We start from the raw sequence: 15472 nt of genomic DNA on the forward strand, positions 1-15472 counted from the left end.
TCAAATGCTCATAAATCCTACCCCTAAGAATTCTCTCCAGTAACTTCCCTACCACTGACTTGAGACTCCCCAGTTGACAGTTTCCTGGATTAGCCCAGGTTCCCTTCTTAAACAATGTGTATGTGTGTGGCCTCCGTCGGTCGTGGTCGACCATGGGTACTGTGCCTCTGGTAGTCACTGGTTTGTCTATCAGCGTCGACTGTGGCTATTGAGGCTGATCCTGGAATGGCAGGCTCTGCCAGTTGCTGCATGTGTAGGGTGTCGTGGAATTGTTCTCTGCTGTCCGCTGTGCTCTCCTTTAGCTCTCCGGTCCTCAAACTGACTCAGGACCACTCTTTCGCCTTGCTCTAGGTGTTGCTGAAGAGTACCTCGCAATTTGTTGCGGTCATTTGCTGTATCCTCCCAGCACTCTGTGTTGATTTTTAAGGATTTCATGTCGCACTTGCAGAGGTCCTTGAAGCGAAGCTGGGGTCTACCAACGTTCCTCTTGCCTGTTGCTAGTTCTCCACAGAGGATGTCCTTTTGCAGTCTACCATCCTTCATACAATGGACGTGGCCCAGCCAGCGCAGTCTGCTTTGTCTTAAAAGCGTGAACATTGTGGGAAGTCCAGCGCGGGAAAGGACCTCAAGAGTTTGGGACTTTGTCTCTCCAGATGATGCCAAGGATGCAGCAAAGGCTGCACAGGTGAAGATTATTGAGTTTCCTCTCCTGTTTGGATGGTCCATGTCTCGCTACCATACAGGAGGGTGCTGATAATGCACTTGAGATTCCCAGTTGATAGTTTCCTGGATTAGCCAGGTTCCCTTCTTAAACAATGGAATATTAGCTATTTACTAGTCCTCAGGAACCTCCCCTGCACCCAGAGGACACAAAGATATTGATCAAAGCCCCAGCAATCTCCTCACTTGCCTCTCTCAATTACGTTGAGTATATTCCATCAAGCCCTGGGGACATGTCACTGGTATATGTCATGAAATTTGTTATCTTTGTGGCAGCAGTACAACACATGATAATAGAGAGAAAAGGAAAATAGAGGATAAAAATATAGTTAAAATAAATAAGTAGTGCAAAAAATAAAAAATAATTAAAATGTGGTGAGGTAGTTATCATGTGTTCAGTGTCCGTTCAGAAATCAGAAGGTAGAGGAGAAGAAGTTGTTCCTGAACCATTGACTTCAGGCTTCTGTACCTCCTTTTTGATGGTAGCAATGAGAAGAGGGCACGTCCTGGGTGGTGGAAGTCCTTAATGATGGATGCTGCCTTTCTGAGGCACTGCTCCTTGAATATGACCTGGACATTATGAGGATAGTACCCATGATGGAGCTGACTAATTTTACAAATCTATGCAGCTTACTTCGATCCTGTGTGGTAGCCCCATTATACCAGATAGATGACGATGTAGCCAGTTAGAATGCTATCCATGGTATATGCATAGAAATTTGTGAGGGTTTTTGGTGATATACCAAACTTCCTCAAATTCCTAATAAAACATATAGCCACCTCTCTCAGCAATGATCTCTCTATCCTCCTCCTTGGTAAATAGTGATGTACTCATTAAGGACCTTAGCTACATCCTTCACATCCAAGCAAACGTTTCCCCACTTTATCCTTGAATGGTCCCACCCATTTCCTTTATCTTCTTGCTCCTGATGTGTGTATAGAATGCCTTGGCATTCTCTTTAACCCTACTTGCCAAGGACTTTTCATGGCTTCTCCTAGCTTTCCTAATTCTCTTCTTTAGATCTTTTCTGGATTAAAAGAAGCCAACATCCTCTGCTTACTAAGCTTTACATACTTTCCCTTCTTGACTAAACTTATCACATCCCTTGACATCCAAGCTTCTTGTACATTGCCATCCTTGTGCTTCCTTCCCACTGGAACGTACCTGCCCTGTACTTTGTGCAGTTGGTCCTTAAGCACCCTCCACGTCAGACGAGGACTTGCCCTAAACAGCCGCTCCCAATTAACTCTCCCTGGATCCTGCCTAAAGCTCTCAGTTTGCCCTACTCCAATTTAATACTCTCTGCAGGGCCCATGCTTATCCGTACTTAGAGCTATCTCAAAACTTGGAGATGTGGTCACTGTTCTCCAACTGCACACCCACTGAAAAGTTGGTCACCTGGCCAGGCTCATTACCCAACACCAGATCCAGCACAGCCCCTCCTCCTTTTCGTCTATCTACATACTGATTTAAGGAACACTCCTGGATGCACCAAACTGTGACCCAAGATACACTAAAGTGGTCTCATTTATATTAGGGAAGTTGAAGATCCCATGACAACAGCCCTATTGCTTTTATACCTCTCTAATCTGCCTGCATATTTGTTCCTCAAGGTCCCACTGTCTATTGAGGGATCTGTAGTACAATCCTATCAGAGTGATTGAACTGTTCCTATTTTTAGGTTTATCCATATAGACACAGTTGACAGGGCTTCCATTATGTTCCTTATGAGTGCAGCTATGATATTGTCCATGATTAATAGTGCAACTCCCTCCACTCCCCATTTACCTTCCTATTTCTTGTAAAACATCGAAACCCACTGAACACCCATTCTTGTCCCCCTCTCAACCAAGTCTCTGTAATAGCCACATCATAGTTTCATGTATTGATCCATGCTCTAAAACTCCCTACATTAAAATACACACTTCAAATATATAATTTCTATTACTTTCTCCTGCTCATATTTACTGGCCCTGACATCTATCTTTCTCTGCATCGCTTCACTTTCCTACCTGGTGCTTAGGCTACCTGCCAAATTAGTTTAAATCTTCGAGTAGCACGAGCAAGCCTTCCAGACAAGATACTGGTTCCCCTCCAGTTCAGGTGCAACCCTTCCCTCTGTACAGGTCACCCTTGCCCCAGAGGTTCCAATGATCCAAGAATCTGAAACCCTGCTCCCCTGTACCAGCTTGTCAACCACTCATACACCTGTACTTACTTCCTATTTCTGCCCTGATCAGCACATGATACCAGGAGTGATCCAGAGATTACTACCTCGGAGGTCCTGCTTTTCAGCCTCTTTTCTGACTCTGTGTACGTCTGGCGCAGGATCTCTTCCACCTTTCACACGTCATTAGTACCAATGTGCATCATGACCTCTGACTGCTCACCCTCCCACTCCAGAATGCTCTGCAACATTTCTGATCTATTTATTCTTTTAATAACCACTTAATAGTCCATAATATGCTAAAATTAACGCCTATTTTGCCTGAGATTTCAGAATCAGATCTAAAATGTTAAGATATTTGCTTTGGTAAAATGTAAATTTATGTTATGGCATTAAAGCTGCCATTGTTAAGCTGGTAAGTAATAGGCTCAGCTCCACGACTAAAGTGTATGGATAGATAGAACCTGGAATTATTCATTTGCAACAGAAGAGGATTTAGGAAGCACTTAAACTATGGAGTACAGATGGTAGACAGTAATAAGGCAAGAAGGAGAAATGGGAATGGGGAATGGCAAAGAAGAGTTGGTGGTGGGGGGGGGCATTACCAGAAGTTTGAGAAATCAATGTTCGTGCCATCAGTTTGGAGCCTACCCAGATGGAATATAAGATGTTGTTCCTCCAGCCTGAGTGTAGCCTCACTGCAACCATAGAGGAGGTGAAGGACTGACATGTTGGAATGGGAATGGGAAGTAGAATTAAAATGGGTGGTCACTGAGAGACCTCGGTTTTCTGGTGGACAAAGTATAGACACGCAGTGAAGCAGTCTCTTTATCTACGTTGGGTTTCACTGATATACAGGAGGCCAAACTGGAGCACCAGATACAGTTGATGACCCCAAGAGATTCACAGGTGAAGTATTACTTCACCTGGAAGGACAGTTTGGGGCCCTGAATGGTAGTGAAGGAGGTAGTGGAGGGGCAAGTGTAACTCTTGTTCTGCTTGCAAGGTAAGTGCCAGGAGGGAGATCAGTGGGGAGGGACAAATGGACAAGGGAGTCGCATAGGGAGTGATCCTTGCAGAAAGCAGAAAGTGTGGGGGAGGGAAAGATGTGCTAGGTGGTGAGATCTCGTTGGAGATGGTGGAAGTTATGGAGGACTATGCACTGGATGTTGAGGCTGGTGGTGTGGCAGGTAAGGACAAGAGGAACCCAATCGCTGGTGGGATGGCGGAAGGGTGGGGTGAGGACAGACGGTCCGTGAAATGCAAGTGATGCGGTTATGGGTAGCATTGATGGTGGAAAGGGGAAGCCCTTTTCTTTGAAGAAAGAGGACATCTCCTTAGTTCTGGAATGAAAGGCCTCATCCTGAGAGCAGATGCCGCAGACACGAGACGGAAGAACTGAGAGAAAGGATGGCATTTTAACAAGCAACAGGGTAGGAAGAGGTATAATCCAGGTAGTTGTGAGAGTTAGTGGGTTTATAATAGACATCAGCAGATAAGCTGTCTCCAGAGTAGAGACTGAGAGATCCAGAAAGGGGAATGAGGTGTCGGAAATGGACCAGGTAAATTTGAGGCCAGATGGCAGAATTTGTCATCAGAACCTGTTATAATTGATACCAGTACCTGGCTGGAAGCTCAAGAAGAGTTTATTCATTAGGTATCATGTTCTTTCTATCTTGTCGTACAATAGAATGATGTAGAATGCACTCAAAAACTAAAACGCAATTAGATGTTGACTGAAAATACATAAATACTTTCCTCAGAAATCTCTAAAATTATATACAAATGATACAACTGTAGTACAGGATTCAAATTTGGTTTAATGTTTTGATAAGAAAATAAAATTTAAATAAAAATACATTTCTAAAACACTAGCATGCAGTTAAACAGTGCGTTTCTTAAAAAATGAGTAAAGCCAATGTACAATATAATACAACAGTGTGGCTTATCAACATATACAATAAAACATTATTGTTCTTGAAGAGTATAGACATCAAAATACAAAATAGACTTTGTAAAATGGCTAATCATGTACCAAATTGTTTTATATAATGGTTAATCTTAATTCATCTGGCAGCAATCAATCACATTCTTTCATCTTTTGAATTTCCTATCAGTGCTGAGAATCAGGAACACAAGATAATTTATCTTGTTGTCTTCTTATTTTACATTGTAAACTAATTCTCATTAGGGTGGGGGAGGGGGGAAGTAACAATTCCAGGGAGTCAACCTAGAACAAAACATGGTCCAAAGCTGCTGTTTTCCAAAACAGGGTTAACAACTGTTCAAAGAATAACAACAACTTGACTTCTCTCACCCACCATACCTCCTTTAAACAGTCGTTATTACTAATCTCCAATATTTGGGTATTTGAGAGGAAGTATTCAATTGCTTTGAGGATCTGCCAAAAGTGAGATGATGAAAGTACCAACTAGTGCAATATTTAACTAGAGTTGTAGGTAGCTGCTTATAGCTTTAGTTTGAACATGTTTGAAGGATCCACAGCCCCCCCAAACAAACACAGGTGAAATCAACTGCCAACAAGGAATCAAGAAAACAAAATTCTTTGAGCCAGTGGGAAATCGTTTTAACAGCAAGCAATGAACCAAATTAAAAAGCAGTTATTTTCCTTTGGAAAAGGAAGTTATATACTAGAATGATGCAGAATTGTATTCTATCACTGCCAATTAAAACAAGCAAATTGCTGTTGGTTAGGAGAGATTACTTCAGGATTTTTTTTCTCTGTGCTGTTGCATAATTTACCTAAAATATTACAAACCAGATTCCTCCCATCATTAGTACCGATTTCTTTGGAAATGTTATTTTGTAATTAAGATTTCATTACAATATGAAATACTGACTACCCCCTCCACTTATTATTTAGGACTACAACATTTAAAAGCTATTATGGTCTTGAGACTTTTGACTATTCAAGTATTTATTAAAGCTGTATGAGATGATAGGAACCATTTGATATGTTCAGTTCTGAAAAGCAGCAGATACAGGGAATGCCAGACCTTAACTTGCTCATAGGCCATTTCAGAAGAATATGGTCTAGACTCAATACACAAGGAATACAAGTGTAACAGCAGGGCAATCCTTGTACTAGGGAAAGTACCATGAATGATTTTGGAAATGAAGATGACCTTACTGGAACATTAAAACAAGTATTTAATACCCTTCACTCTCAGTTTATTCATTTTTAAAACTTGGAGGATATTAAAAAAAAATTAAGATCATCAAATGTCAAATGGTCCAAAAAATGAAATGGAATTCACAGAACAGCTTTCGATGAATAACCATGTTATGACCAAATGGAATGTTCAATAGATTAAAAAAAAAACAGATATTAGTCTTTAAAAAAAAATTATAAATTAATATCACCTGGGAAAAGTTCAGGAGATTAAAGTGCATCAACATCAGTTCACTTTTGTGGACCACATAAATGTACACCTTCAATAAAACATTTCATTTATCTACTGAAGGCTTGTGTCCTTAAGACACCAGCATAGTGAAGAAAAACATTAATTTCAGAGCTCCAGCAGCTTCCAGATCCTGCATTTCCACTGGGATTATTTTGCTCCAATTGGATTTTCTCTGTAACCAAAAACAAAGTGAGTGAATATACACTAAAATCTCTTAATGCTGTTTTGTGAAGAATTTCTACCACCATCGCAAAAAGGGACAATCCCACATCAGATTTTTAAAATAATTTTAAATTTTGTTTAGACATCACCACTGAACAAATTCTAAGAATGAAAGGATAATGAAGTGGTACATCAAAACACCTTCTGTTTTGCACTGAAGTCAAAGTAAGATCGGATGACATGTGAAGCCAGTAACAAATTCAATCCCACCTATGGCTCCTCAGACCCTCAGACAAGTTAAGAGATTTGAACGGTTGAAAGATTTGAACCTGCACTGATACCATGGCAGATTAAACTAATACTTACTTGCTCCCATATTCAGCATGAGTTGACCTCTTAATTCTGTACTGCTCATGAAATTTAGCCAACTCTTGCACAACTACAGTTATTTGCTGAAGTGTTTTAAAGGTAACTCTTGAGTCTTGAATTGTAAAATGGGAATATTCATCTTGCTCTTTTTGAGGACCTTGATACACATCTATGCTGCCACATGCATCTGCAGAGAAAGCACACCACAGCATTAAAGCAGTCAATATCAGCTGAGTTTCATTTAATTTCACTTCATCCAAGTGCCTTTAGCTGTCTCTTATTGAAACTGTTCCTTGTTAACAAAGAAATTGTTATGAATTACATTGAGAATGTGCTTTTAAGTTTTGTATGTACACTTAAAGAAATTTTGGGGCATGAAACTAGTTGAGTTTAGAGTACTTTAGAATCCTGAAAACTTACCCTCCATTTTTTGCAGCCTGGGCCGGTTGGCTTGGAATAATGAAAATATTCTCTCAGCTTCTCGGTCACAGTCAATGGCCAGCTGAATATTTGCTGGAGAACCTCTGAAGGTAAAGTAATAAACAGTATTAATAACAAGAAAATAAATAGGTTTTAAATATATAAAACAGAAAATATTGAAAATGCTAGGCAATTACAGAGCATCTGAGAACAAAAAAGAAAAATGGCATGAATGTTTCAGATTAGTTCTCCATCTTTAGAAACAGAAAAGTAGAAACTTATTTTAAGATCAAGATAATTTTTTTCATGTGGTGGGAGCTTTGGAGATTGGGAGTGAAAAATGAAGGAGAAGATATGCAATTGCGTGGAGAAACTAGAGGGATACTACAGAAAATCAGAGAGAAATACTAGTTGCAAATGGGATTGACAGAATTATCTAAAATAGTTTAACTAAATGGTGGAACTGGTAGGCCATAGGATATCAGTGAAGAGGAGCTCTTATCCAAACTATGGAAATGTACAGTGCAAGAATTCAGAAGTAGATTTTAGAGAATTAAAGCAACAGGCAAATTGAAGCCTATGTTGTGAACTTAACAATTCTGTAGAATTCATTTTATCTGCATTTGGTTTCCCAAAGTACAGGGAAGTATTTGTAAGAAACAAATACTATTTGTCAAACTGAAACCAATACAAATAAATCAATGGGGACAAGAGACTTCAGGTGCTGGAATATGGAGCAAAAATACTTGCAGAAGAACTCTGGGTCAAGCAACATCTGTGGAGGCACTGGGATAATTGACATTTCAGGTCAGGACACTGCATCAAGACAGGGTTTAGAGCAGGGGTTCTCAATCTTTTTTTTAATGTCATGGCCCAATACCATTAAGTAAGGGGTCCGTGGACCCCAAGTTGGGAACCCTTGGTCTAGAGGAAAGATAACCAGTTTATAGAAGTGAAAGAGAAGGGTGAAACTTTGGCTAACAGGTGACAGGTGGAACCAAACAAGGGGCTGGGAGGGGTAGGTAGAGGACGATAGGCAGAAGCCAAGTGGGTGATGGGAAGGTGTAGGGAGCAATGTTGAGACAGAGCCTCATAGATGATGATGGGACTAGAAAAGGGAGGGATTATGGGCAGATAAAACCTGCCAAGGAAGGGGATATGAAAGATAATCTAAGGGAGAAGAAACCTAAGTAGACAGGTATGGGGATGATGGGACAGATGGAATTATGGGTGTGATGAGTCTAGGTAATGCAAAAGGATTGTGGGGAGAGGGTTGGAAAAGGTAATCAAAGGGAGAGACATCCTGGGTTGACTGGTGGGTGTAGAAAGGAACTCAGGGGAATGGGTTATCTTAAACTCAAAAATTCAACGTAGGCTGTAGGCAAAAAAAAGAGGTACTACACCTTTGGTTTGTATCTGGCCTCGCCAGGGCAGTATGGTGCCAGGTACCTCCTGAGAAGGCTGAAGACACACAGGTGGGTAGGAGTTGCAGATGGTAAGGGGAGGTAACATGACATGCAAATACAAGTTCAAAATAGCCATTGCAAAGAGCAGTTGCCCTGCAGATTGGTCACCTGGTCTAAGCTTGTTCTCATTAACATGGGGCATATCATATCAGAGCACTAAACAAACAAAAAACAAGTTAGAGGAGATGCCCTTGAATCTCTGCCTCACTTGGCAGGGCTGTTTAGGTCCCAAGGAGGTGGTGTAAGGACATTTGCTGCACTTCCTACAGTTTTAGGGGTAAGTGCCAGGAAGAGCAAGAGCATGAAGGGGAAGAGTGATCCTTGCAGAAGGCAGAAAGTGGGGGAGAGGAGATGATGTGATTGGTATGGGATCCTGTATGAGCTGGCACAAGTGGTGAAGGATACTATGTTGAATGCAGAGGCTACTGGGGATGAGTGAGAGCGGACTTGCGGGATTTGGAAGAAATAGGTGCAAATCCCTCTTCACTTAAATATACCGACTCACCCAGTGCAGTTGGTGCATCCAGCTGCTTTTTCATCTGTATTTTTGCAGCATATCCAGCTTCCAGATAGAAAAGCACAAGGATGGTAAACGTGTAGCCTCTTATGATTGCAACGGCTCAGTCTGGTGATTATTTCAACCCATTCATTAGCTTCCACACAGTTACTAGCCTGAATATAAAGGGGTCTTTCAGGTCTGTCCACGATGAGAATTTGAAACATCTAAAAGCAAAAAAAAATTGAATGTTTACTGTTGAGCAAAATGGCTTTTAACTTTTGAGTGAAAATGGTTGGGATGAGAACTCTGAGTGATATTTGCACTGCTCCTATAACCCCCTGAATACAACAAATTAACCTGTTTAAATTGACCAGATGGATTTTTGCAAGAAGTACAGTATGCAAGCTAGTAAACCTGACATTGGTATATCATGCAAGGAATCAAAATCAGATGAAAGTTTTGATTGAAAGGATAAGATAATTTTGTGTGGATTAATTGAAAGCATGCAATGCTTGACATTTTACACCAAAACATAAAATGTATGGTTTAGGGAAAGACCTCAACTTCAACAATGTTCAAACAAAATCTTACTTAAATCAAAGAAGAATAGATACTTATTGGACTAGAGATGTGAATTGTGATATTCCCAACCATAAGAATCATTGATAGGACCAAATGGTATTTCATTAAAACAATATGCTGTAAAAAAGCAAGAGACAAATTTAAAAGAAAGTTGGGAAAACACACAGCAGTCCTCGATCAGGGGTCAGCGCTGGAAAGTGCATGCACATTCAAGTTTCAGGGTATCAACACAAGACCTATCACAATGATGCAAGCACGAGTGGCTCTACTTCATTGGGAGTTTGCGGAGATTTGGCACGTCACCCATGACATGTCTACACACGTATGGTAGAAGGCATTGTGACTGGTTGCATCATAGGTTGTATGGATGCTCCAAAACTCAGGATTGAAAGAGACTGCAGAGGGCTCTATCATGAGCACAACCATTCCTGTCATTGAGGTCATATTCAAGAGGTGTTGCTTCAAGGTGGCAGCATACATCATTAAAGACCCCTACCATCTGGGCCATTCCCTCTTCTCATAATGACCATCAGGGACATGGTACAGGAATCTGAAGACCCACTCAATATTGTAAGAAGCTTCTTTCCCTCCACCATTACATTTCTGAACAGCCCATGAAACTATGAATACTACATCATTTTGCCAATTTTGCTTTACTCATTTTCTGACATAGCAAATTTTAAGTGTTGCAATATACTGCTGCCATAAAACAGCAAATTTTACAACATATGTCAATGTTAAGAAGCCTGATTCCCATCATCCGATCCCCTGCAGGTTCTTCAGATAAAGATATTTTTGTGCCTAACACTAAGGCGTGGACTAATAAATGGTAAGTAACATTTCTGACAAACCGAAGTGAGACTTCCTTCCTTAACTTTGAATAACATTACCATGGTTAATGATCACAGATCTGGACAAGCACCAGCAATTTCTTTTCTGGCTTCCACATTCTCAACTTGCAAATATTCTTCTTTTCCAACTCAATAGTTAGATTGATTGTACACTCGAGTATCAATTTATTGCTGACAATAAAGTAAAGTAGATTAAAATCCTGACCCCACCGCCCACACCTAACAGCATTCCAATATCCCTTCACCAGACTGAGAAAACTACCACCGTTATTTACTGAATTAAGGAAACTCACACACAAGAGAATGTAAACATATTCTACTATTTTCATCTATCAAAATAACTATCACTGTATAAGTGGCATCAGAGGAGGTAAAGAGAGGTCATATCAATTCATAGTAATGGAATGCTTCAAAAGGGTAATGAAAATCACATACACAAGTCCTTAAAACTGGAGCCTGCTTAAACTGAAAAGAAGCATAAAGCCTTAACCTTTACATAATAGGAGGAAAAGAATGGATAATGTAAACAATAGCAAATCTATACTTATTATTTTTGGCCATAGTTGGAATACCAAAAGAGAGGCCTGGAAACATTTAGTGTAACTAAAATGATGCTGTGCTTTTTCCAGAGATAATTCAATTAGAATGGATGAAAAGGGGGTTAAATAATATTAAAATGACTCCCAGCTATTCCTTAATCAATTTTTCCAGAATATTTGAGCTTTTATTCTTACAAGAAAACTATACTGAACTTTCCACTTGAAGTGTAGCAAGTACAGACAACTGCCAATTATGGAAATGCTGTCAGCAAATACAGGACTTGATGCTGATATAATCACCATGGGGAACTGGCAGCTTTGCTAATGTTCCCAAAGGTGATGCATGTATTGCCAAAGTGGTTCCAGTAGTTTCCATGTACATATGTTAAAGGGAACCAAAACATTGTCTAATCATATGTATTTCCACAACCTAATTTAGAATCTCATTGTTACTTACATTTTTTCTGTTGAAGCATCTTTCTTCAACTTTCTCAACTGCAATAATATTCTTAATCAGAATGCCGTACAAGGGGTCTTTACCTGTTAAGAAAGATTTACAAGTGCAGTTAAGGTTCAACCATAGACCTTTGAAAAAAAAACAGTACGATAATGTAGTGGCCTTGTGACTCAGTTCCTGCTTGCTCACTTCAACCTAAGAAGATCAAGGTACTTGAACCCTGCTCACACGATATTAGTGCACAAGAAATGAATGCCATACAATCAGAAGTGCGGTTTTTCAGATGAGATGTTACACCAAAGCTTCCCCTAGGTGGGAGTAAAACTCCATGGCATGAGTTAAAAAGAAGCAAGCGGTGGCAGTCAACACATTTTGAACGTCATAGTTCCGAAGAGACAATGGATTGCACTTAATTAGGCATTTGGCAAAGTCCAATAAAAAGAAGTTAGGGTAAGCACAGTGGGCCAGTATTGGGGGTCGGGTGGGTGAGAAGAGGCTTTCTTATTACACATTTAGAACAGTGGGGATGCCAGACAGGATAGTGCAATGCTCCTCTTGCAGGACGTGGGAAGGCAGGGAGACTTGTCCCTGATAACTACAACTGCAAGAACTGCATCCATCTGGAGCTTCTAATGGAACATGTAGTTGGAGCTGGAACTGGATGAACTCTGGATCACTTGGAAGGCTGAGGTGCTGATAAACAGGTGTTGATATACAGGGAGGTAGTTACAACCAAGGTGCAGGAGACAGGTAATTGGGTGACCATCTGGAGGGGCAAAGTACCCTGTGGCTGACCCCCCTCAACAAAAGCTTTGGATGACCTAGCAGAGGAAACTCATAACAGTTAGGTCTCTGGCACTGAGTCTAGCACTGTGGCTCAGAAGGAAAGGGGGAGAGAAGAGACGACCTGTAGTGATAAGAGATTCATTGGTTAGTGCAACAGAAAGGAGATTCTGTGGATGAGAATAAGATTCCTGGACAGTTTGTTGCCTACTGGGTACCAAGATCAGGAACATCTCAGATAATGTCCACAGCACTCTTAAGTGTAGCCAGAGGTCGTGGTCCACATCGGTACTAATGTCATGGTTAGAATAGGTGATGAGGTCCTGCAAAGTGAGTTCATTGAGTTAGGTGCTAAGTCAAAGGACAGGACCTCCAGGGTTGTAATCTCAGGATTACTACCCGTGCTACAAGCTAGTAAGGCCAAAAATAGGAAAATCATAGTTTATCACGTGGCTGAGGAGTTGGGGCACAAGGGAGAGCTTTAGATTTTTGGATCATTGGGCTCTCTTCCAGGGAAGGTGGGACTGGTACAGAAGGGATGGTTTACACCTGAACTGGAGGAGGACTAATATCTAGGTGGGAAACTTTGCTGGTGTTACACTGGAGGCAGGGGTTTAAACTAGAGTGGCTGGGGATTGGAACCAGGGTGCCAAATCAGATAATGGAGTGGTTGTGGACAAAGATATTGTTAAGCCCACATAAAAGGTCAGAAATCAAAAGGTTGATCATGGTGGAACTTATGTTCTGAGCTGCAAATACAGAATTTCAATGCAATTGTAAGAAAGGCAGATGGGCTTAGGGCATGGATTGGTATGATATTGCAGCTATTAGTGAGACTTACTTGCAGGAGGGGCAGGACTGGCAGCCCAATCTTCTGGGGTTCTGTTCTTTTAGACATGATAGAGCAGGAGGGGTGGCATTACTAGTCAGGGTAAAAGTTATGGTAGTGCTCAGTCAGGACATAGTGCAGCCCACATCTACTGAGGCTTTATGGGTAGAAATGAGCAATAAGAAAGTATGGTCATGTTAATGGGATTATATCACAGACCACCCAACAGTCCGTGGGATTTAGAGAAGCACATTTGTAGAGAGTTCACAGACTGTTGCAAGAAACACAATTTGTGATGGTAGGTGACTTTAACTTTTCTCATATTGACTGGGACTCCCATACTGTAAAAGGGCTAGATGGGAAAGAGTTGGTCAAATGTGTTCCGGAAAGTTTCCTTAACTAGTACAGAGAGGTCCCAACCAGAGAGAGCATGAGACCAGATCTTCTACTAGGAAATGAGTCAGGGCAGGTGACAGAAGTTTGTATGGGGCAACACTTTACATCTAGTGATCACAATGCCATTTAGTTTCAAGCTATTTATGGAAAAGAATAGATCTGGTCCTCAAGTTGAGATTCTAAATTGGAGAAAGGCCAATTTTTACGGTATCAGAAAGGATCTGGCAAGTGTGCACTGGGATAGGCTGTTTCCTGGCAAAGGTATATCTGGCAAGTGGGAGGCCTTCAAAAGTGAAATTTTGAGAGTACAGACTTCATATGTTCCTGTCAGAATAAAAGGCAAGGATAACAGATTTATGGAACCTTGGTTTTCAAGAGATATTGAGGGCCTGATTAAGAAAAAGGAAAGGTGGTGCATAGCAAATATAAGCAGGAAAAAATGGGGTATTTGAGTACAAGAAATGCGGGAGAACACATAAGAAAATCAGGAGGGCTGAAAAAAAAAGACGAGTTTGCAAGAGAATCCCGAGGGCTTCTACAGTTATATTAAGAGCAAAAGGATAACAAGGGACAAAATTGGTCCTCTGGAAGATCAGAATGGGAATCGCGTGGAGCCAAAAGAGATTGGGGAGAATTTAAATGGATTTTTTTGCACCTGCATCTATTTGAGAGATAGACAAAGCCCATAGATGTGAGACAATGTAGCAGCGAGGTCATGAACCCTATTGAAATTACAGAGGAGATGTTTGCTGTCTTGAGGCAAGATAGGGTGGATAAATCCCCACGGCCTGACAATATATTCCCTTGGACCCGTGGAAGGCTAGTGCAGAAATTGCCAGGACCCTAGCAAAGATATTTAAAACATCCCTGTTCATGAGTGAGGTGTTGGAGGACCAGTGGATACCCAATTTTGTTCCATTGTTTAAGAAAGGCTCTAAGAATAAGCAAGGAAATTATAGGCCGGTGAACCTGACAGAAGTAGTAGGAAAGTTATTGCAAGGTATTCTAAAGGACTGGATATACAAGTATTTGGATAGGCAGGGTCTGACTACCAATAGTCAGGGTCAATATGGCTCTGTGTGTGGTAAGTCGTGTCTAACTAATCCTATAGTTTTGAGAAGTTACCAGGAAAGCTGATGAAAGCAAGGCAGTGGATGTTGTCTATATGTACTTTAGCAAGACCTTTGACAAGGTCCCACATGGGGGATTGGTCAAGAAGGCCTGGCATTCAAGATGATGTAGTACATTGGATTAGACAGTGACTACGCAGAAGAAGCCAGAGAGTGGTTGTAGATGGTTGCCTCTCTGACTGGAGGCCTGTGACTACTGGTGTGCTGCAGGGATTGGTGCTGGGTTTGTTGTTGTTTCACATCTACATCAATAGACTGGATGATAATGTGGTGCACCAGATTAGCAAATTTGTGGATGACACCTAGATTGGAGGTGCAACGGACACCAAGGAAGACTATCAAAGCTTGGAGTGGGATCTGAAACAAAAAGGGCAGAAAAAAAGCAGATGGATTTTAATATAGACAAGTGTGAGGTGTTGCACTTTGGGAGATCAAGCAGGGTAGGTCTTAGACAGTGAGATAGGCCACAGAGGAGAGTTGGAGAACAGAGGGATCTGGGAATACAGATCCATAATTCCTTGAAAGTGGCATCACAGGTAATTAGGGTCATGAAGACAGCTTTAGGCACACTAACTTTCATAAATCAATGCATTGAGTGCAGGAGTTGGGATTGCAAACAAGAGAAAATCTACAGATGCCAGAAATCCAAGCAACACACAAAATGCTGGAGGAACTC

The 15472-nt window shown here is 41.0% G+C and overlaps 1 protein-coding gene across 1 annotated transcript in view; it reads right to left on the minus strand.

The window, feature by feature from the left end:
- Positions 1–4688: 4688 nt before the first annotated feature.
- Positions 4689–15472, minus strand: part of rasa2 (RAS p21 protein activator 2) — a 173631-nt gene continuing 162847 nt past the window's right edge. Inside the window, exons 20-24 of the mRNA XM_073041454.1 lie at positions 11659–11741; positions 9236–9453; positions 7265–7368; positions 6842–7031; positions 4689–6485 (exon numbers count right to left, since the gene is read on the minus strand). Coding sequence (XP_072897555.1) covers positions 6461–6485; positions 6842–7031; positions 7265–7368; positions 9236–9453; positions 11659–11741 — 620 coding nt within the window. The 3' untranslated portion in view covers positions 4689–6460. The remainder of the gene's footprint in view (positions 6486–6841; positions 7032–7264; positions 7369–9235; positions 9454–11658; positions 11742–15472) is intronic.

This window comes from Hemitrygon akajei, chromosome 3 (assembly GCF_048418815.1).
Source record: "Hemitrygon akajei chromosome 3, sHemAka1.3, whole genome shotgun sequence".
In the NCBI taxonomy this organism is placed as follows: Eukaryota; Metazoa; Chordata; class Chondrichthyes; order Myliobatiformes; family Dasyatidae; genus Hemitrygon; species Hemitrygon akajei.